The sequence below is a fragment of the Cyprinodon tularosa genome, unplaced genomic scaffold (genome assembly GCF_016077235.1).
Source record: "Cyprinodon tularosa strain WSP-4 unplaced genomic scaffold, ASM1607723v1 ctg42, whole genome shotgun sequence".
NCBI classification, from domain to species: domain Eukaryota; kingdom Metazoa; phylum Chordata; class Actinopteri; order Cyprinodontiformes; family Cyprinodontidae; genus Cyprinodon; species Cyprinodon tularosa.
In genome coordinates, this window is record NW_024039141.1 from 679,599 (window position 1) to 702,088 (window position 22,490).

Below are 22,490 nucleotides of genomic sequence, written 5' to 3' on the forward strand. Positions count from 1 at the left end.
AACCTGTCTGGGGGGAAAAAGGAAAATAAAACTGAGTACTCAAATTTATTTTCTTTTTTCCCCCAGAGGAAGGTAGAGGGAGGTGTAGATAGACAGTTACCTTTAGAGTGTAGTGGTATTTATTTCAACTACTCTCTGTGCTGCCCTGGATCACTCCTGCCTTTTGTTTATCTTTGTTTTCTTAATGCAAATCAGCATATTCACAACATACTGACTGGTGAGTAAATTAGGTCCCCTTGGTTTGGAAAAAGCCAATGATTAACTCCTTCCAACATTAAACTCATTTGTCTGGTGATTTATTGCAAAGAAAGAAAGACGGTCCATTGTGTGTTGGTGGGTGCACAGGCTCACACATCCTATTAAAACACTCCTGAAGCTCGTAAACCAAACTATTCTGCAGTTTAATTAGCAGGACCATAGCCCAGGTAGGGGTAATTATTGCTAAGGGTTAATTTTGTCATCCCTATATAAAAAAATAAAAAGCACCACTTCTTAAATAATCTGTATAATCTGTAGGTATTGAGTATAAAACTTTGGGATTTTCCAGGAATTAATTGAGCACATTACTGATTTTATCATTAGATTCTAGATAAAAACTTGTTTAATCTTCTGAATATTTTGTCTGCTTTTTCTTTGTTTATTTTGCTATTTTTTTGTTTGTTTAGTTATATTAGTGGTAGTTAATATAATGAATGTATTGAGTGTTTATCAACGGGTAAAGAAATGACAGCTGACAGACTTTTATAAAACTTAAAAAGTGAACCATCTGTTGGCCTCAGTTTTGTATAAGGTAAAAAAGTCAAATTGGTTGAATTATTTTCTCATCTTTTTCTATCAGGTTCATTTTCCATTCAAGGGCGCAGGGTCCGTGTGTACCAGCCTGAGATGGAAGAGTGCTGGACATTTGGAGTAGTCTCCCAGCATGACTCCATCTCACATGTTATGGAGATTACGTTGGATAAGGTAACACATTTTATCCCAATCCTTTACAAAAATGTTCGGTTTTACTTTTCAGCTCTTTTTCCGTAATAGGTGGATTAAAAATGTCAAAACTGATGCAGTGTGTTAAGTAAGCACTGGCTTTAAAAAAAACAAATGCTCATTGCTGCAAAATAAATATTTTCTGTTAGCTGTATTCCCACAGATAGGTCTATTGTTTATAAACTAAACCTAAATGTTGCTCACCAGGGTTCCTCTCCAGCCCACTTCCGTGGAACTGGCTATGTTAAAAATGGTCAAAACTACACTGAAATAAGGCCGTTGCCTCTAATTTTAATGGATGTAACTGGTGTGGATATGGTTGTTTTAAGCTTCTGCTAATTTATTTAAACCTGTGTGATATGAATAGCCTTTCCTAATGTGAAAAAAGAGAAAACAGAAGAATTCAGAGTGGGCTAAGTTAGAAAAGATGCTAAAAACATAGGTGGGGAAGAGAAGAAGGGGACGGGAAGATTTTAAATTTCTCTTTCTGACTCCACCCACACTAATGATGGTAGTTTTAAAAAGTTTCTTTTTGCCTGCAGGGAAAAGACAAGCAGATGGTGGATCCTCGTGTGATACATGTGATGCTAGCAGAGGAGGAGGTAAGTTTCTCATTAAACGTTAGTGTCAAGTCAGCTCTGCTTGTTCTTGTTGAACTGTTGCCTCCTCCACATTTATTCTTAACACAAACAAACCTTGCTCTTTTCTTTAGCCTTTTACCATTAAGCTATTATAAAGGTGAAATAAAGCAGAGGAAATGTTCCCCATTGTATGTATAGAACTTCAAAATGCTAGACAATCATCCCCACTGTTAAATGAACACAGAAATAAGTCAGCCATGGCCAGGAAATGAACTACGTGTGTTTTAACATGGTGGACTGGTGCCTTTGGACTGTACTCTCCTATTGCCTGGTCCTTGCAGGAAGACAAAACACAGAGAGACACAGTTATCAGTTGTGTATGAGCTTGTTCTTTTTAGCTCTGTGTGTCTTTGATACACAGTGTCTGAGTGTTATATGGGCTAAGTTTGTTTTGTTTTTATGGGTAGAAGTCTTCATACAGCCTTTAGAGAGAGGAATTTTCATTTGTTTTAGTCAACAAGGATTTGTAGTAAAAAAAAATATTTATGCATGTTTTCCACTATGCTCGGTTTGCTGCTTCGGGTATATTTTCCACAAAAAAAAACAATGTTGTGATTGTGCTGCAGGATTAGAAAGTATTTTCTGCTTTGGAACTAAATTCCCCTTTTCTTTCCCTCTCTTAGCCTGGAAACAATGGACAGCGAAGGAAGGACAGCGACGCATTGAAGGGAGACGGGCGCAGACGTAGGACCGCCTCAGAGGATGGTGATGATTTGAACTTGAAACGGTTTAAAGGAGCAGGAAATTCAGAAGCAGGTACCCAAAACTGTGGCAATTCCAACAAAGTTCCAGAGGAAGGCGCAGGAATCTGGGCTGGAGATTCTGAGAGGGTCAGCAGCTCCACTAAAAACGGAACCCCCTCCGAGGGGACCTCTCCTCCAGGAAGCATTTCTTCTCCCAACACCAATTCCTCGGCCAACTTGGACCACTCCAGTGTTTCTTCACCTCTTTATCCTGCCATTATCAAAGAAAATGGTCGCCTGTTCCCTCCACAAGGAGCAGCAGACTCAACCAGCAACATTTCTCACCCGCCGAACCCTCCCCCTCTCAAACCGGCTCCTTCCCCTTTCTCTACCACATCTTTTCCCTCACTAGGGCAGATGCCGGTCCTGGTCCCTGGTGCTCCGGCCCCAATGACCTCTCCATCCCCCCAGCCGGACCGCGAGGAGGCCTGTCAGTCGGCTTATTCTAAAACAGCCGCTCTTGTTTCCCCGGGTCCGGTCACTATCTCTTGGTCCCAGGATAGCAGACCCAGTGTAACACTGTCACCATCGGTGGGATTCAACTCTAAACCTCCGACCTGGGGAGGCCAGACAGAGGTAAGCCTGTCATGAGCTTATTTATTATTTATAACCTTTACACTGTAACATTTGGTCACATTATAGCCATGGACCTTTACAACATAGCTGGTACATCTGAGGTGACAGAAACTGGGAATTCATAGATAACTGTATTCCTGTATTCCTTTATTTTAGCCTTAATAGTTGGCTGCAAGTTTTAAACTTCCAAAGAATAAAATTTGGGTCAATTTTTCTCTGTAAATGAATACTAATTGATGATCATTTAACTTTATTGATCTCACATTGGAAAAATCAATCTCTGCATTTAACCCATACCCTTGGGGAGCAGTGGGCTGCCATTGTGTGGTGCCCAGGGAGCAGTGTGGGGTTAAAGGAATAGTACACCCAAAACATGATTAGCCTTCATTTTCTACTCACCCCCATGCTGAACAACACTCTGGAGTACTTTTTTGATATATCAAATGCATCTGGAGATCTGGGAGGCTTCTTGCTGTCTGCTGACATGCAAATAATGGAGATCTATGGCACCCAAGGCAGAAAGGTCCATAAAAGTCCACAAAAAACGTGTCAATATTCCTCCATACTGCTCGTCCAATGTATTCCAAGTGTCCTGAGTGGCTAGCGTCCATAATTTACTTGAAACGAAGTCATTTAGAATGTTTTTAGAGCATAAACAGTAGTGTATAGGATTTCCTAAAAGCGCGCGCCTGAGCGTTCACGACGCTACGAAAACCGCGGCAGACCAAACCAGATGAAAGTGCGCATTCAGCGTCTGCTCTGCCGATAATGCAAGCGTAGAAGAAGAAATGTGCTTCTTTACCTGTGCAAAGAAAGTAACAACGAAAGAAAAATGTCTGAGGACTTCAGTGTTGAGGAAGAGCATGAGTTCTTTGCCGAGCTAAATGCGCACTTTCATCTGGTTGGGTCTGCCGCAGTTTCCGTAGAGTCGTGAACTCGCAGGCGCGCGCTTTTAGGAAATCCTATACACTACTGTTTATGCTCTAAAAACATTCTAAATGACTTCGTTTCGAGTAAATTATGGACGCTACCCACTCAGGACACTTGGAATACATTGGACGAGCAGTATGGAGGAATATTGACACGTTTTATGTGGACTTTTATGGACCTTTCTGCCTCGGGCGCCATGGACCTCCATTATTTGAATGTCAGCAGACAGCAAGAAGCCTCCCAGATCTCCAGATGCATTTGAGATATCAAAAAAGTACTCCAGAGTGTTGTTCAGCATGGGGGTGAGTAGAAAATGAAGGCTAATCATGTTTTGGGTGTACTATTCCTTTAAAGGTCTTGTTCAGAGACCCAGAGCGCAGGCTGTGGTGATCAAACCCACTACCTCTAACCTTCTCAGAGCACTGCTCTAACCACTAGGCCAACACTTCCTTACTTTTGGGGGAGTCAGTTAAAGTTAGTCAGATTAGATGCATGAGATAATGGACACTAGTTCTTTTTTTTTATTAGGAGCTGTGTGAAATTAAAACATTGATCCACTTTGTTGTCTTTAGGACAAGCTACGTTAATGAGAAGATTCCTTTTTTGTTTAAATGCTTGAGTTTTGATATAGATGCAATAATTCTTAATTTAGGTTATATCACACCTATCGCAGACTTGTAAAGTGAATTAATTAAAAGTGTTATCATTACGAAGTTAATGAAAATGTTTCATCATCCAAACAAAACACTATAATTCTGTATCTGCTTTTTTACATCCCTATGTTTAAGCCTTCATGATCTTTTCTTCTATTAGCCAGCTCTATCTAGCTTCATCTCTTTGCTAAAATTAATCCCCACAGCAGCATGTTGCCTTCACCATGCATTGCTGTGGGAATGTTTTTTTTTTCCCTACCCCTTTTTTAGACGTCTCCTTAATTATCTACATGATCCATCTGTTTATCAAGCAAAAGACCTTGTAAAGCAGTTGGTTACACTGGATTTGATGTAGTGGTCTTGGAGTTGAGTGTGCTCATTGATTGCATGCTACTCTTTTTCAGACCGATCTTTATTAAAAAACAAAACATATATACATAATGTAACAACTTACTCATCATTTTGTTACCAGGAGTCCAAAGAAAATGTACAGAACTTTAGTTTTATTGTAGTGCTTCATGGTACATGATGTTACAGTCATTTTTACAAATCACTTTGTGATATAGTGTTTGCGAAAAATGGTAAACTCAGTATTTGTTAGGATTTTTAAATTTCAGGTTTTGATCTATTCATGGTTTGCATCTGCTCCAGCAGATGTCTAACTTTAATGCCTAATGTGCTCAAGCTTTGGCCACTAAAATGATGAAAATCAGAACAATATGGGTTACTTGTCGTAATCTGTGTTGCAGTCTACAGGAACAGTATAACAGTTTGTTGTCCTGATATATCTTTACGTTTCACACGGGTAATAGTTTAGGGCTATGGTTGGTTTTCCAAGGCAATCTATAAGGTGTTATTTACGGGCCATAAGGTCGGATAGTTTTATCTTTCTATCTTTCTTTCTTCAGGGTTCTAAAACGACACCCAACTTCTGTTTGTCCCAGGCTACCCCCACAGCTCCTGTGTTTGGAGATGCTTTATCCCAGTCCAACGGAGCTCCCAGCACTACCACAGCTTCCCATGACACCACCAGGACTTTTGGCTTCGGCTTCGGTGGAGCAAAGAATGATAGCCGGCCTCTGCAGGACCAGAACCTCTTTTTTCAGTGCATGACCCAGGGTTCTGGAACCAGCCCTGTTCTGACTGGTCAGACTCAAACCAAGGACACTAATTACTTCACTGCTGTGTCTGAGAGTCTGAGTAAAGAGTCAGCGACCCTTTTCAGGCCTGCAGCCTCTACTGAAGCACTGAAAAAACCTGAGCTGCCCAAAGTGCCTGAGGCCCACCCTCTGGGAAATGGCGCTTTCAACAAACCATCAGCCTTCCAGGGCGCATCTGCAGGTGGACGGGGTCCCAGCCTGCCTCTTGGTCTGGGGATGGCCTCTGGAGCCCAAAGTGCTATTAAGAACAACAATAACAATGGAACTCCTGAAGGGGGTTCAGTGCTACAGTCCAGTTTTAATTCCTCAGATGTCCACCAGAACCTTTTTCTGCAGGCCTCGAAAGAGTCTGCTAATCCTTTTTTGTCTTATGGAGATAAAAACTCCCTAACACCTTTTGTAGGCCTCTCCGGGACTGAGCCACAAACTCTGGGTGTCTCTTTGGATGCTAAGCCTAATCTGTTCACTATGCCAGAGCCACCTAAAGGTATTCTGTCATCCACCTTCCCAGCACACTCACCTTCAGCTATAGTCAGCTCCTCTACCACTCCATCACCAGCTCAAACTTTGCAGAGTGAGATAGCCGTGACAAAGAAGGAGCAAGAAGTCGTAGAGATGCCAACTTCGACATCAGGCTGTCCGATGCTCGGAAGCAGTACCTCTGGAGAGGTGAAGGAAACTGCTCTGTCCTTCGACCAGAATCAGCAGCAGAAATTTAGTCTTGAAGATAGAAGTCAGTCGTCTAAACGTGACTCCGACTCCAGCACCAACAGTGACTTATCGGATCTTAGCGAGAACGAGGACGGCCTGGAGAAAGACCAGATCCCTGCAGGACTTCCCCTGCCTAACAAGGATGGATCCATCCTGCCAAAATCTAAGGTCCAGGTGGCTCCAAAGAGCCGTCCACGTAACAAATCTTTTAAAGGTGCATCCTCTTTATTTTTGCAAACCTCAATTTCTCAACCTCTCAAGCTTTATTGCAGATGGAATTAAAGCTCTGTGTGTTTTCCAGTGGGCCAGTCTGTGCTGAAAGATCAGAGCAAGGTGCGCCGTCTGAAGCAGTCCGGTGAGTCCTTCCTCCAGGATGGATCGTGTATCAGTGTGGCTCCTCACTTGCACAAGTGCCGCGAGTGTCGCCTTGAGCGTTACCGCAAATACCGAAGCACAGAGGACGACAGTGAGGACGAAGATGACCCAAATGTGGCCTGTCGCTTCTTCCACTTCAGAAGGTACGACTGACGTGGTTTGTTGGCACATCGGTCCCTTAGTGTCTTGGAATAAACCATTGATCAAGTTTTTCTTGCCTTCCACCAGGTTGGCTTTCACACGGAAAGGTATACTGCGTGTGGAAGGCTTCCTCAGTCCTCAGCAGAGTGACGCCATGGCGATGGGTCTCTGGCTACCTGCACCAGCAATCCAAGAGGGCCTTGACCTCGATACATCCAAGTACATCCTGGCCAACGTTGGAGACCAGTTTTGTCAGCTAGTGATGTCTGAGAAGGAGGCCATGATGATGGTGGAGCCCCACCGTGAGTAGAAAAGTCTTCTCATATACTCCAACCAAAACCTCTTGTTCTACCGTCTCTGGTTTCACTTAACTGAAATTATTTAAAATCCCTCTATGGTGCTTCAGAGAAAGTGGCGTGGAAACGAGCAGTGCGAGGTGTTCGAGAAATGTGTGACGTATGCGAGACAACTCTGTTCAACATCCACTGGGTGTGCCGTAAGTGTGGCTTCGGAGTGTGTCTGGACTGCTATCGGCTCCGCAGGAACAGACAAAGAGAAGGTAGCTTACATCGGCTAAGAGTTTGGAGAAAAAAAACTGTTGACTTTCTGTTATTCTGATTTTGCTTGCCTCCCTGTATATTCTCCTTAGATGTTGACGAAATTCCAGAAGACGAGGTTTTCTCTTGGTTAAAGTGCGCCAAAGGCCAGCCTCATGAGCCTCAGAACCTCATGCCCACACAAATTATCCCAGGAACAGGTAAAGAAATGATCTAAAATGAGCTTTTAGATCAGAATACAAAGCTCTCCTTTGTACTCTCTAATACCTGGTTCATAATGTAAAAATAATTATGCCGATATGGCCCTTCTGAGTAAACCTGATGGCTCTTAAGTAAATCTGATGAGATGATTCTGCTGTTTGTGATGTGTTCATGGTAATCTGGTGTCATTAGGATGTTGATTGGATTATCTTGGCCAGATATCCTTGCATAGATGGTATTCCCCAAGCACAGATGAGGATAAAAGCCTGTGTAATATGACAGAATTTCTTCACTCAAGGCCTTTACTTACTCTAATTTTTCTCTTCTGTTAATATTAGTGCAAAAAGTAGCGCCATTTGCCTCTTCCTCCTATTAGTGTTTGTTTACCCTAAATTAAAATTTTATTTCAAGACGTTTTCTGAAATTTCTTGTTCTACATCTTTGATTTCTTGATTAAATTCTGCTTCTGTTTGTTGTGTTGCATCATGCCACACAATGTAGGACTAAATCTGTTATCTACAGATTTGTATCTTCATGTGTGGGGTCTTTTTAAGTAAAAAAACAAAACAAAAACTATTTTAAAATATTGCAGTTTCAACCATGCATTACCTTCAAATTAAATCCATTGCTAACCATTTGTTTCTAGAGAAGAGCATTTAGAAAACAGGGTCTAATAGTGTATAATTTAATCTCAGTAAATACTTGCGCTAAGTAAGCCTCAGATTATGAAGAACACAGCAGGAAGGTCTCTAATAAGGCTGTTAAAAAGCTTAAAGCAAAGTTGGGTAATAAAACAATATTTCAGACTTTGAATACATCCATTTAAGATTTCTCAACCCATCATCCAGAGATCAAGGCTTTATAGGCTCCTCATTAATAAGGGAAACAGCCAGAAGCTCCTCAGAAGGGATGGTAGAGTTGGTGCATTAAATAGATCTGGTGCTTATGGCGGAGTGGCAAAGAGCAATTGGGCCCCTGAGTAAATAATTGACAGTTGAGACCAAAACTGACCCTTTTGGCCTACATGCAAAACTCTATGGTGTAAAATATTAACAGTAGATTACCCTGAACACACCTTGCCTACAGAGAAACATGGCGGCAGATACAATCGTTGGGAAGGCTTTTAGCAGGGACAGGGAAAGCACAGAGATTTGAACAAAATTAATCACATGGTTAAAAAAAAATGGTTGATAATGTTATTCTAATAATAATAAAGGCACCATTAAAACAGCTCTGATATACGAGAGGAAAAAATGCTTTTTATATTTTTGCAAGACTGCATATTTAATGCCAATATATATTTACTAAAGAAATTTGGATCATTTTGTGCTTGTTTATTTTTAATTGTTAATAAATATTAAGAAATTGAAGTTTTTTTTTAATTTAAAGGAAATGCCCTATCTGAATTTATCTCAATTTGGACACGTGCATTTGTTATAAACTGTTTTCTTGAAGGGGTTTTAAGTATTTTACTGTACATCATCTGCCTTTTTAATGGCAAAGATCCCAAAGGTTTTTTTTACAATGTGTAGAGGAAATTTTTAACAGAAGAAAAAACTACAAATATTTTCAAGTAGAGTTTGAAATGATAAATCGGAGTTCATACATTGTGATCTAATGTAGGTTTAAAATAGATGCTAATGATCTGCTTTCTGCTTCAGCTCTTTATAATATAGGTGACATGGTGCATGCAGCAAGGGGCAAGTGGGGCATTAAAGCCAACTGTCCCTGTGCCAGTCGACACACAAAGTCACTAATGCGCCCCACCGCCCCTAATGGAATTTCACAGGTATTATGTTTGACCTTTTCTTTTTTTTTTTTCTTTTTTTGTGCTTTTCTGCATTTTCTGAAATATTTTAACTTGCATTTTTTTGTTTGTGGTGTTTATTCCAGCAGTCTACATCCAGCAGCGGAGGTGGCCTTGCAGTTTTACCTGGCGCTGCTACTATTCCAAAACCAGAGGCAGAAACGACAGTAATAAAAACAGAGACCATGCAAACAGCGACGCCTTCAGACAGTGGGGGCGGGGGGAGTGTGGGTAGTACCAGTAACTCCGTTAGTACATCCACTCCCTGCAATGCCGCACAGTCCTCTGCCAAGGACTCCCGTCCGCCAGGAGAGGGCAACAGTTCCGCTCTGCATTGGCTGGCAGACCTGGCCACACAGAAAGCTAAGGATGACACCAAGGGTATGTAAAAAATACAGAGTGAAGAGTATAGACTTTTTCTGTTTATTGATAAAGGATCAGCTAGAGTTTTTTTTTTTGTCGTGTTCTTTCAGAATCCGGCTCGCTTCGCGCCATGATGAGTAGAGAAAATCGGCCCCCCTTTGGGCTGGACTCGCTCAGTGCCCTTTCAAAGCCGCCTCCTTCCAGTCCGAAGCTCTTCAACAGCTTGTTACTCGGACCCAGCATGACCCAGTCCAAACCGGAGGGGTCAAGTCTTCGGGATCTGCTCAACTCTGGACCAGGAAAATTGTCTCAGGGTCCTGGAGATAGCAGTGTACCTTTCCCCTCTGTTTTTACCTCATCAAGTGTACGTCAGGTTTTTCTTAAGCTTTCTTAAGCTATTACTGCCAGCTACATAATGATGAAGGGTTGTAACCTGTAATTATGTTATGTTTCAGAGCGACAAGATGAAGAGCAGCCTACCGAACTTCCTTGACCACATCATCGCCTCTGTGGTGGAAACTAAGAAAGCGGAGGGCCGTCGATCCACGGCCTCCGAAGGGGGCGAGCTGGGAGTGCTGGGGGGTCGTAAAGATGGCGTAATGTGTCTTAGTGTATTGGAACCACATACCTCACACTCATGGCTCTGTGATGGGCGACTGCTTTGCCTGCAAGACCCCAGCAACAGCAACAACTGGAAGATCTTTAGAGAGTGTTGGAAACAGGGACAAGTAAGAGTCAGAAACAATAAGTAAAAACTTCTAAATTAGAAGGGATTACAGGATGTTTGAGCTTAAAATGTTTGCTTTGGTTTGTTTTCAGCCTGTGCTGGTGTCAGGGATACATAAACGCCTAAAATCCGAACTGTGGCGGCCTGAGGCCTTCAGCGAGGAGTTTGGAAACCAGGACGTAGATCTGGTCAACTGTAGAAACTGTGCCATCATTTCTGACGTAAAGGTTCGAGACTTCTGGGATGGCTTTGAGACGATCTCCAGTGAGTAGAAAATGACTGGTTGTGTTCTCGTTAATCGGTTTGTAATTAGTTGTAGAAAAGCCACCCAAAATGCAAGTTTTCTCCCTTAAAAATGTCTCTGTGTTTTCTGTGAGCGCAGAACGACTGCAAGACAGTGACGGTAGACCCATGGTGTTAAAACTAAAGGACTGGCCTCCAGGAGAAGACTTTAGGGACATGATGCCCACAAGGTGAGGAAATCACACCTGAAATATTAACTCTTTAATGAATGCATTATTTTCAAATTGGAACTCTAACTAATTCTGATTTCTCTTTAATTATCATAATATATATGTATATATATTTTTTCCCATTTTTAGCCTTTCTGCCATGATTGGTCATTTAAATATTTAGATGCAGAGCAGTTGGTATATAATGCTGGAGAAAAATGGATGGAAACCTATATCACCTATCTTTTTATTTCCAGTCTTTCATTAATGGGCAAAGTAATATATCCAGGTATGTCTGACCTGAGTAACCATGAAAACATTGGCCAGACACACCTGGATTAATAAAGCCAGGCATACACTGTACGATTTTTTAGTCTTTGCACGCAGCTGCAGCTCACGCTGTATGACCAAACCGCAGGGTTTCGTCGTACAGTGCGAGTTTGCAGCTCACGATGCATGTGCGGCCCGACGCTCTGATCTGATCTACCTGCTAACACTGCAAACCAGTAGAAGAGGAATATTAAACTCACTAGAGTGAAACACTCGCTGCCTTGGTAATTTTGCTATTTTGTGCTGAAAGCCCTAAAAGGAACAGGCAGCAATGTGTTTGGACAAAGACATGGCTGAGCAAACATGGCTCAGCCATGGCTACTACGGTCCCGCCATGCTTCTGTGTTTTAATCTGAGAGGAAGAAAAGTCCTTGTTTGCGCACTGAGCGATTTGCCCACGACAGTCGACTGAAAATCAAACATGTTTGAATTTCTCCCGTGCTCAAGATCCCCGAATGTGAGGTGGTCGTGAGAGGCTGATCGCCCCTTGTTACCCCCTGTACACTACACAATGATCAGGCCAAAAGTTGGGCAGATCGAAAAAAAGGGCAAAACATTGCAACGTGTAAGCCTGGCTTAAGTCTCTCCTGTAAAGATCGACAGGAACCAAATGAGCTGGCTGAAGTTCAGGAAGTCGTGGAGTTGGCACATAGCCTTTTGATTAGAGTTCCTTGGTCACCTGTCCTCATCACAGGTGTCACATTTTCAATGTCTTAGTGCTCTATGTTGCCATGAAAATCTGAGGAGGAATCCAAAATATACGATTTGCCATCAACTTAAAATACACAAAAGGCTGCCAGCATTTCCAAATCCTACATGTTCCATGAGTTCAAAAGCTCAAAATGCAACGTTGCTGTAAACTCTTGATTCTTCCTGTTATCTACTGAATGTCTTGCTCTCCCTGCGCACCTTGAATGAGACAAACATTGATAGAGGTGGAAGAAATTGATTTTAAAATGTAGATAATACATTATTAGCCTATTGCATTTGCTTTCATGGGGCAGATAAGTTAGGCTTTTGTCAATTTTTTTTTTGTTGGAAAATAAACATGGTGGCCAATTTCTCTGTGCATTCCAATTAGACTAGACTTTTAGGATTTAAAAGTACAATTTAGAAAAAGAACCACAATGTTTCATTCAGTAAGATTTTATTTTAACCTCCCTGTTTCTGTTCAGGTTTGATGATTTGATGGACAATCTTCCTTTGCCCGAATACACAAAAAGAGATGGCCGTCTAAACCTCGCTTCACGGTTGCCCAACTTTTTTGTCCGTCCTGACCTCGGACCAAAGATGTACAACGCCTACGGTAAAAAAATATATTCTGGTTTAATTCCTACCTTGTGTTTGCGTGCAGTTCTCGTATCTTTTCACAGCCCTTCTCTCTCAAACTCTTCCCTTTTAATCTTCAGGCTTAATTTCGAGTGAGGACAGGAAGGTGGGAACCACCAACCTCCATCTGGATGTGTCTGACGCCGTCAATGTCATGGTGTACGTCGGAATTCCTCATGGAGAACAAAACCAGGAGAAAGGTCAGTAGATTTAGGAGTCCTTATTTCCTTTTTATCTAACATGCACTGTAAGTCATTTGATGTTTATTTAATTCTAGACAAATTAACAGCTTAGCTACTAACTATTAAAATTGTGTTCTTGGAAAGAAAAATGTTGCTTAACAGTTTTATGAAGTATCTTCTTCCTCATTGAGAACAATAGTATTTATTATGTGCATTTTAAATACTTTTACTAAGATTGAAATAAAATCCAATGTTGAGGTTATTATATTATCATGAGATGTAATGGTTGTAGTTGCTCCAAGCTTGATGTGCTTGGAAAGGACAATGGAGGCACCCTCCAGGGGGTCTCGCGTTTTTACATTGTGGCAAAATTTCTCCTTCACAGAGGCAGAGAACTCTGGATACAAAGGTCTGTAGACTTTCAGTTGTATCACTTGCGTAGCATGCCCTTCTTCTCAACTAACTCCCCCCTTTTCACACCTGCGCTCCATCCCTCTGTTATTATTGTGCAGTAGGGGCCAGAGCACCGGGACTCATCCCTCAGTTTGTGTTGATGCATGTCTGTAAATTTCTGTGTTTTGCAACGTTCATTCAACTAAATAACAGTTTCCAAATAACTATTGGAGATCTGTGTCGTTTTTTTTTTTTTTTTTTTTTTTTTTTAGTGTTTTTTGTTTTCAGGGTTGGGTTCCAACTTAGAATTTTTTTGGTTAGTGTGAATTTGATTAAGTAATCTGGGGTCATATGGATAGCTGCAGCACTGGGTCTTCACCTCAGGTTGACTTACTTTGAGTGTACAGTGCTCTGGTCCTTAGACTGTGGGAGAGTAGTATGGATGAAGGGCATCTAGAGGTGGCGTTCCTGTTCCTTTTCAATTTTCTCTACACTAAGACACACTCGCACACATTTAGTTAGCGGAAATAAAACTTAAAAATTCTTAATTGGCCACTTTGAAGCTTCTTTTATGATGGTTATAAGAGATGCACTAATAATTGGCTGGTAAGTATAATCATCTGTCTTAATTCATTAAGGCTGTAAAAGAGAGCAAGACTTTGAACAGATAATAGAAAGGCTGAACAGAGGAGAGCAAATGCGCTCTGTGTTCTCTTTTTACATCGTTTTCCCCTATGAATTATTAAAACCTTTAGGAAATCTAGAGTTAAAATAAATATTTAACCACAGTCCATTTGTTAAAAAAAGGACTCTGTAATGGATTCTCTTTGTTTAGGAAAATGACACTGAAGTCTGATTTTTAGGTACGTCGTCCATGCTCTCAATAGGAATTACTAATGACAGCAGGATATCATCAGATTAGGGCAAAACTGCAAAAAAAAAAAAATAAATAAATAAAATAAAATTAAATAAATACAAATTTTCTTTTGAAAAGGTGTGAAATGGCATCAGAATTCTGATCTGTGCATCTTTAGGAATCATTCATTAGGGCTTCCTGTAAAGGAAGCAACACAATTTGTTCTAAAGTGTCCAAACTCAAGCTTTTCCGGCTTTTGTAGCACCTCTACTGCATTTTTAGAAATTATTTGCACTGAATTTTGTTTAGTTGCCAAAATAACTCTGTTATAAAATGAAAACTTTGCCGTATTTAAAATCCCACACATAACCGCTGTAGTTCTTTATGTTGGAACTGTGAACACTTTCCTTCCTTAATGCATGTTTCAGGTTAAGAATATTCAGAGTAAGAACTAAGGGGTTAAAGAATAAAGTATGCACTGAATCAAAGATCTTAGTTTCAAATGAAATAATATCACTTCTCTTTCCCAGACATAACTGTGGTCATAGCTGCTTTATGAATCAAAAGCAGGCTGTGGATGTGAATGTTGTCAGTAATTGTGATTGTCTAGTCTGTAAACTGTGCTTTTTATTCGCCCCACGTTCTCAACTAGTCTGGCTGTAGGATAATTCACAAAAAAACTTAAAAATAAATCTGCTCATGGTGCATTCACACTGAACGTGTTTTGGGCGTCAAAAACGTGTAGATAGGACGCTGGCTCAAATGCTGGTTAAGATCATTTGATGCTCTGGAAGCTCTGTGGTCGGATTTTTATCTGCTGTGTTACAAGCTAGAGAGCAGCTTGGATCCATTTACTTTGATGAGTTTGGAAAAATAAGTCAAAAATGTTTTAAGTGAGAAAGTCCACCTCAAAACATCATCTGTACAGAAAGTTAATCAGGATTATGATCCTACTAAAATATGGAGTTCTTGTTCAGAGCAGCAGATCTCCGCATACCTGCACGGCGACGGCACTGGGAAACCTCAGGCAGTTCTCAGAATGTGGCCAGGCTGTCGATGACTTCTGTTCTTTGTAAATAACAATCACTTCTCCTGGCTTCTTCTTCTTCAGCGCTGCAGAAGTGATCACGGTTTGCATGTAGTGTCTGTCTGCCAAAAAACTGGATTAGCTTTTCTGATCCACATCAAACAACAAAAGTCATGATTTCTGAACTCCAGCATCGATGTTCGGACGCCAGGATGTGGCGTTTCTGATGCTCAGATACGCTGCTGGATCTTTAGATTCTTTGTCCCCCATATAGACTTAACCTGTAAATCAGATGTTTTGACATGAAGAACGAGTTCAGTGTGAATGCAATTTTAAACTTTAGCACTATTAGATGCTTTAATGTTATTGAAATTTCCACTTGTTTGTTTTGTTTTTTTATAAATAAATAAAAAAAACTAAAAATGTATGTGGCCAAGCAGAAAATCTGAGCAGGCATCTATCGTATCCCTCCTTGCTCTTCCTCCTCATCTTCCTCCTCTTCATGCTTCTCTTGTGCTGCTTTTGGTGTCTAGCAGTTCTTACAGATTATAGTTAAAATTACTAGAATTAGAGCTGCTGATTACTGGCAGTAAATCCCCCCCAAGACGCACATAATGCTTAACTTTAAAGGCATCTCTTTAACATCTGAGCTCTTTGGCTGGATTTTAAAATAAGGCAGCATATAAATTTATATTCGAAGCTGAAATTATGGCACTATAGGACAGTTTTTGGTTGATTAGATTACAGAAACACATAAGGCCACAAGTATTTCCTAATTTTGCCTGAATTAGCACAGGTGATCCCTAGTCTGAACCACAGAAGTTCTCCTGCCCCGCCCCGGAGCGTAAATAGATAATGAATTGAAATCCTAGCTTAGAAACGCCAACATGTGCCATTTTTTTTTTTTTTTCCATTTTAGCCAAACTGCCACACTTTGAAAAGATTGGATATTAAAGCCTTCTGAGCAGCTGTGTCTATTGAACCCCTCAGTTGCTTGTATGCAGTTATATGAATTCAGTTATTTGTGGCTAAATGATGAACACAAAAAAACTGCTGTTGAAAATGGCCGCATCAGGCTAACAGTGTTTGAATAGGAATCAGTGCACATCACAAACTGAGAACACAAGCATATCTTTAATAGGAAAATGAACGTTACGTTTGTTTCAATTATTCATCTAAATGCTGGAAACTTGTGCAGATTTATTGACATGGAGATGTATACAACTGAATTATTACAGTACTGTACTACTGTACATTATATGACCTCAGTACGTTGCTCAGATGCGATCAGCCTGTAGTTCTGCTGAGGTGTAGTGGAAGCCCAGGTTGTCTGGCAGAGAGCTTCAGCTCCTCTGCATGGATCCTCTGTAGGGATCAGGTCAGGCCGGTTTGCTCACCTATCAAGCATGGGGAATCTAAAGTCATTAAACCAGGTTCTGGTGCCTTTTGGCAATGGGGCCAGTTAAATAAAATAGGTGTTTCCATAAAGCTTATCTGCAGATGGAAGCTTAAAGTTTGATGAAGCAGCCTGGATTCTCTACCTCTCTGCTCTTCCTTCAAAAAATTGGACCTTAATTTTTCTATTAACATAAAAAAGGTATTTTGGTGGAAGATATTGGAGCCCAGAACCCAGCTAGGACTTATTTTATTTAAATCAACCCTACATTTAAGAACTGATTTTTCTTTGTCGTTTCAAGTTTGTATTCGTCCCCTTTCTATTAATTTCTTTCAAACTCAACATTGTTTTAAGATGCTTAGATACCAACCTCTAAACATGCAGCTGCTGTAACAGTGGCCATCTGTGATTTATTCTTATTGTTGGTCATCAGTCAAGATAGTATTCGTCCACGCAATTAGATAGGTTCTACCATAGTCAAAACCTTTTTTTTTTTCTCAGAGAAATGTTATTTTTTACCTATATTTGCTAAAACCAACTATAATAAAAATCAAATGATCAAACAGAAATGCTTATATAGAACTCTGTGCATAATATAAATGCATTAGGTTCACTGTTTGCATTAAATTAATAAAATAAATCTATTCTGTAATATATTTTTATTTTAGTTGAAAGTTATCTGCCTAACGTTTAAACCAACTGAGAAGAAACACAATGAGTCAAAAGGAGCAAGTTAAGAACTTGGCCCATATTTTAAATAATGTAACAGGAAATATCTTTATTTTTTTAACTAATCATGTCAAAGTAACAATAGTTCCTCCATAGAACAAGTGAAATAAGTGCCATAGCTTCAAAGAATCAGTAACAAGCATAGTTTTAAACCCTAATAATGAACAATAAGAAATAAAAAGCTTAGTTATGTTTATATATAGACCCTACTGACGAAGGTTTGGTGTTTTTGTATGTTTTTTGTCTGTATCATTTCCTCTCCTTGGGTCTTCAGAGGTCATGACAACCATCAAGGAGGGCGATGTAGATGAAATGACAAAGAGGAGGGTACATGAGGGGAAGGAGAAACCAGGAGCTCTGTGGCACATCTATGCAGCTAAGGATGCTGAGAAGATCCGTGAATTACTCCGCAAGGTCAGAACCCCAGAGACTGGTGTTAAAATAGAAAATAAAGAGGATAATAAATCCTTTATTAGCTGTAATGAACAATATATTTTAATCTTCTGTTTTTTGTTTTTGTTTTTGTTTTTTTTAATCAGGTGGGAGAAGAGCAGGGTCAAGAGAACCCTCCGGATCACGACCCAATCCACGACCAGAGCTGGTACTTGGACCAGGGGCTCCGGCGCCGACTATACGAGGAGTACGGTGTCCAGGGCTGGGCCATTTTACAGTTCTTAGGCGATGCTGTGTTTATACCCGCTGGAGCGCCACACCAGGTCAGACTCACGGCGCCTCACGGTGCGTTTCATAGCTTCAAGGCTCAAGCTTGTTAACCAACCCAATCTTCTTCCTCTCCCTTCTTTTTAGGTGCATAATCTGTACAGCTGTATCAAGGTGGCGGAGGACTTTGTGTCTCCTGAACATGTGAGGCACTGTTTCAGACTGACGCAGGAGTTCAGACACCTTTCCACGACTCACACAAACCATGAAGACAAGCTACAGGTGTGTTTTATTCCTTCACACATCTGTCTTAAAGAGACGTTGAGGTTTTGTTCTTACATGAGTTTTTCCTCGTTTTCTGCAGGTGAAGAACATCATCTATCATGCAGTGAAGGACGCGGTCGGGACACTGAAGGCCCACGAACCTAAACTAGCTCGCCCTTAGTCGCCCACTCCACTACCTACACACACACACACACACACACACACACACACCATATCTACACGAGTACAAAGTACAGAGATTGTGTATGTTGTTGGGGGGGAAGTGAAGGTCTGTAATCTGGGGGGGAGGGATGAGACAGGGAGGGATTAAATCAGCGCTTGAATTAAGGAAGTCCTTCATCGCTGTTACACAGTACTCTCTAACTTGTCTAGTTGTTTTTCTTCCCCCCCCTCCCTCCCCTTTTTTGATTAACGTTGTATTTAAGGTCGGTGTGTTCTCTTGGTTTTGTTGTAAATGTAAAACGTTTCAGTAAGGGAGGTAAAAAGCTGACGTGCCTTCAGAGCGGAGGTTCAGCTACCATATAAGCAAAATGACTAAATGTGAGTACTGGGCTAACATTCTTATTTTGATGACATGGTTCTGTTTTTCATTAGAAGCAAGGTTAACCTGATTTTGTTTTTTTGTAGATTTTCTTTCTTTAAAAAAAAAAAATGATGATTTTTGCCGTCTGTTGCTTAAAGGATTTGCAAAGCAGCCAATCAAGGGAAGCTGACCAAAGTTTTGTATTTTTAGTTTTCTTATTTCTTTCATTTAGAGTAAGAAATCTTCCTTTTTTTATGCAACGAGTGGATTAGATGCTTCAGAGACGGCAATCTTTTTTTTTTCTTTTTTAACAACCAGGGGGTTTGAGGAATTAAGAGCTCCCAGTTATATTGTTCAACAATCCCAGTTGCAGCTGAACAGAACTACTGGCCATTAACATTGTATCAATATATATATTGATCTTAGCAGTTGGATTTCTTTTTCACAATAAAATTTACAAAAATAATGTTGTTTTATGCTTGTTTTGTATTAGATCTATATGTCTATTCTAGTCCTCTGATGTGCCAAAACTGGAAAGAATACATTTTTAGCTGGTGTTCTATTTTTAAACTCCTCCACATTAACCAGTAAGAGAAACTGGCTCCAGATCAGGTTGAGTGAATGATTGACCTAATTCTTAGAAGAACCCAGGCTGAAAGTAGAGAGTAGTTTTTATATAATTTTTTTGACTTTATATTTAGTTTTTGAACAAGGGGAAACACAAACAAGTGAGGACTAGAGCACACACACAACATATAGAGCAGTCGATTTTACGCTGCATAACTAGTCTGAATCACAAGAATAAAAAATAGGGTCATTTTTTTTATTCAATTCTGGTTGTTTTAGATGTTCAGGTCTCAGGGGGGAGCAGGGGGGTTATGTTGCCATAACAGCTGCACACTAGGTGCCCCTCATTCCCCCTTTCCCGTCCACCTATTGTCAAAAAAACGAGGCACTAGTGCCATTAAAAAAAAAAACAGAATCAAGCTCATAAATTCATAAAAAAAAAAAAAAAAAAGTTTTCCATAGTGCCTGAATTGGGATCCAAAACATCAACTATTTAATATATGCTCCAATATGGCCTTTAACATTTTCCAGGCCAAGGACCTCCAAACTGATGGTGAGATAGAGCGGGGACCCCCTAATTTTATATATATATCGATGAAATTGTGTTAAATCAAACCAGTCCTATAGTATCTATTATAGATGGAGTAATGTAACAAAAGTAATTTCGCCCTGGGATTATTAAAGTATTTCAGATTTATCGTTGATGGAAAAGGTGTAGTGAAAGAAACGGTGACCAGCTTGAAAGAGCTCCTGTGTGTCCCTGAAAGTGTGCATTGATGACTGAAAGACATCTTCTGCCTCCTTCTGTTTACTACAGTGTGTTGAATTCATGTTAATGTTTATTTAAAGACATTTCACTTAGTGGAAAAAATTGCAGGGGGAATAAAAAAAAACAAAAAAAAAACGTCTTATCAACCAAGTCTTTTGCAAGCCACATGCGGTAACTGAAGTGCTCTACTGTCGAGCAGTGTTTTCACACGTAAGGAATTTGCTGAGGTGCTTCACATAGACAAGCAACCATTGAGTTTAATAGAATATAAAATATAGAATAAATGCATCAATGTTGTATGAAGAGCACATCAACAGTTATTAGAAAAGAAGCTCTTTATCTGCATTATGTACCTATATATAGACCAGGGCTCCTTCAGTTTAACAACCAGCCAGGCACTGGAGTGGATGATGCTGTGATTTTTTTTTTTTTTCCTCTAGTACAGGGCGAACTCTCGCACCCTGGAAGTTTTGTGAGTTTTTTTTATTTATTTATTTTTATCTTTTCACTAATGCTTTCAATAAAATACAGCAATTTATTCTGAAAAGCAAGCTGGAGCAGACTAAGGTGAAAGGTTAACCCACAGACTGGACAATCTTAACAACTGTCAACAGAACAATGAGATCTGCAGTAAGGAGGCCCCAACAGGGTAAAGTTCTGGTTCCGGTCCTCTTTACCTGCAGAAATGATCAGATGACTGTGGTTGTTGGCCTCATCTTGCAAAGGGAAAACAGAAAGGTGATGTGTGACTTTGTGGAGTGGTGAAGATCAAACTCTTCAGATTAATGAAAGAAAGCGAGAAACCAGACGCATCACTGCCACCATGCATTCATTTGATAAAAGTAGATAAGTAATGACAATGAATAAGATGTTTGCCCCAGAACTCAAACTTGAGAGAAGTTTCTCTTCTACACCTTTAAATTAGACAGCATAGATGCTTAAATAAATGTATGTAGTTGTTAGCAAAAGCTGTAGGAAAGTATAGTTTGTCTTTATTTGGAAAATATGGTGTTGATGGACCCCCTTTCTGCCACCCCTCAGTGTACACTGGTTACTGCCTGGCCACCCTTATTAAAATTTTCTGGCTACGCCTCTGTCCCTCCAAAGGAAGGCTGAGGCACCACAGGTCTGCAGTGGGACATTTTTGTCCCTCTTTACTTCCTGCAGCCCCCAGACTCTATAATAAGGCAATCAAAATTGTCTCCAAATGGTATATAAACTGTTAAATGTTTATCTGGTTCTCTATCTTAGTTTGTAATGTATTTTAAATGCTGCTTTGACACCAAACATTTCTCCCTGTGACACAAATTAATTTGAACTATTCAGAGAGTTTATTTTGTTGAGATTCTGTGGAAAGAACCTCCTTTTGTGACAGCCTAGGTAAAGCAAACATGGCTCTGTGGTGTAGGCCTCCCGATTGGGTTCTAAATAGTCTGTGAGATCGAATGTGTGAGGTTGGCAGAGATGTTAACTGACCTTTTCCTGACCCTAGACCTGTATAGCCCCTGAATGAAGGGAAGGTCATTTTCTACCATTCTATCTGCAGATCTATCGTTCTTTGTTGATGAGCTAGGGTAGACAGAATACAAAGCAGGCTGAATTATGGTGATATGGAAGATCTTTAGAAAATAGTGCTGTTCATGTATATTTTTAACATGGAACAACCCTTCCTGCCCCAGGAATTTTTTTTTCTAGAACTGCCAAAAAGAGCTCATCAGTGGGGTGGAGGACTCCCTCGGGGCCACATTTTATTTTTCTAAACGCCCCTCAGACATTAAAATACCATATGTTTTTTTTTATATATATTTTTAAATTACTAGCATTATTATGTGTGAAATAAAGTATCGAGCTTAAATTGGTAAGATTAATCTTTATGTTCTCCTACTTTCACTGAACTGTGTATGGAAGCCCATTTCTGCCACATGAAAATAAAGAATGTCATAATTATCAGTTACCGGTATGTATTTCAAAATTATGACTTTGTATCTCATAATTATGACTTTGAAAGTTAAAAATTATGACTTTGTATCTCATAATTATGTTGTTTTATCTCATATTGTCACTTTGAAAGTTCAAATTATGACTTTATCTCATAATTATGACATTATCTAATATTGTCACTTTGAAAGTTCAAATTATGTCTTATATCTCATAATTATGGCTTTGAACGTTGAAATTATGACTTTGTATCTCATAATTATGACTGAACACTGAAATTATGACTTTCTATCTCGTAAATATGACTTTGTATCTCACAATTGTCACTTTAAAAGATGAAATTATGACTTTTTATCTCATATTGTCACTTTGAAAGTTCAAATTATGACTATGTATCTCATAATTATGACTTTTTCTCATATTGTGACTTTGAAAGTTCAAATTATGACTTTGAAAGTTAAAAATTATGACTTTGTATCTCATAATTA

At 39.9% G+C, this 22,490-nt stretch overlaps 1 protein-coding gene across 4 annotated transcripts in view; it reads left to right on the plus strand.

Moving 5' to 3' along the window:
• kdm3b (lysine (K)-specific demethylase 3B) overlaps positions 1-19,194 on the plus strand; it is a 36,783-nt gene extending 17,589 nt beyond the window's left edge. Inside the window, exons 5-25 of one of the 4 annotated variants that reach the window (XM_038299146.1) lie at positions 839-963; positions 1,524-1,583; positions 2,246-2,941; positions 5,433-6,609; positions 6,697-6,913; positions 6,999-7,213; positions 7,318-7,470; positions 7,561-7,668; positions 9,331-9,458; positions 9,563-9,857; positions 9,950-10,203; positions 10,295-10,567; positions 10,659-10,830; positions 10,949-11,039; positions 12,524-12,654; positions 12,758-12,877; positions 13,245-13,268; positions 17,535-17,674; positions 17,800-17,976; positions 18,068-18,202; positions 18,285-19,194. In XM_038299146.1, the coding sequence (XP_038155074.1) occupies positions 839-963; positions 1,524-1,583; positions 2,246-2,941; positions 5,433-6,609; positions 6,697-6,913; positions 6,999-7,213; positions 7,318-7,470; positions 7,561-7,668; positions 9,331-9,458; positions 9,563-9,857; positions 9,950-10,203; positions 10,295-10,567; positions 10,659-10,830; positions 10,949-11,039; positions 12,524-12,654; positions 12,758-12,877; positions 13,245-13,268; positions 17,535-17,674; positions 17,800-17,976; positions 18,068-18,202; positions 18,285-18,365 (4,772 nt within the window). In that variant the 3' untranslated portion in view covers positions 18,366-19,194. The remainder of the gene's footprint in view (positions 1-838; positions 964-1,523; positions 1,584-2,245; positions 2,942-5,432; positions 6,610-6,696; positions 6,914-6,998; positions 7,214-7,317; positions 7,471-7,560; positions 7,669-9,330; positions 9,459-9,562; positions 9,858-9,949; positions 10,204-10,294; positions 10,568-10,658; positions 10,831-10,948; positions 11,040-12,523; positions 12,655-12,757; positions 12,878-13,244; positions 13,269-17,534; positions 17,675-17,799; positions 17,977-18,067; positions 18,203-18,284) is intronic. The other 3 variants (XM_038299147.1, XM_038299149.1, XM_038299148.1) reach the window with 3 other exon arrangements.
• The last annotated feature ends 3,296 nt before the right edge of the window (positions 19,195-22,490 follow it).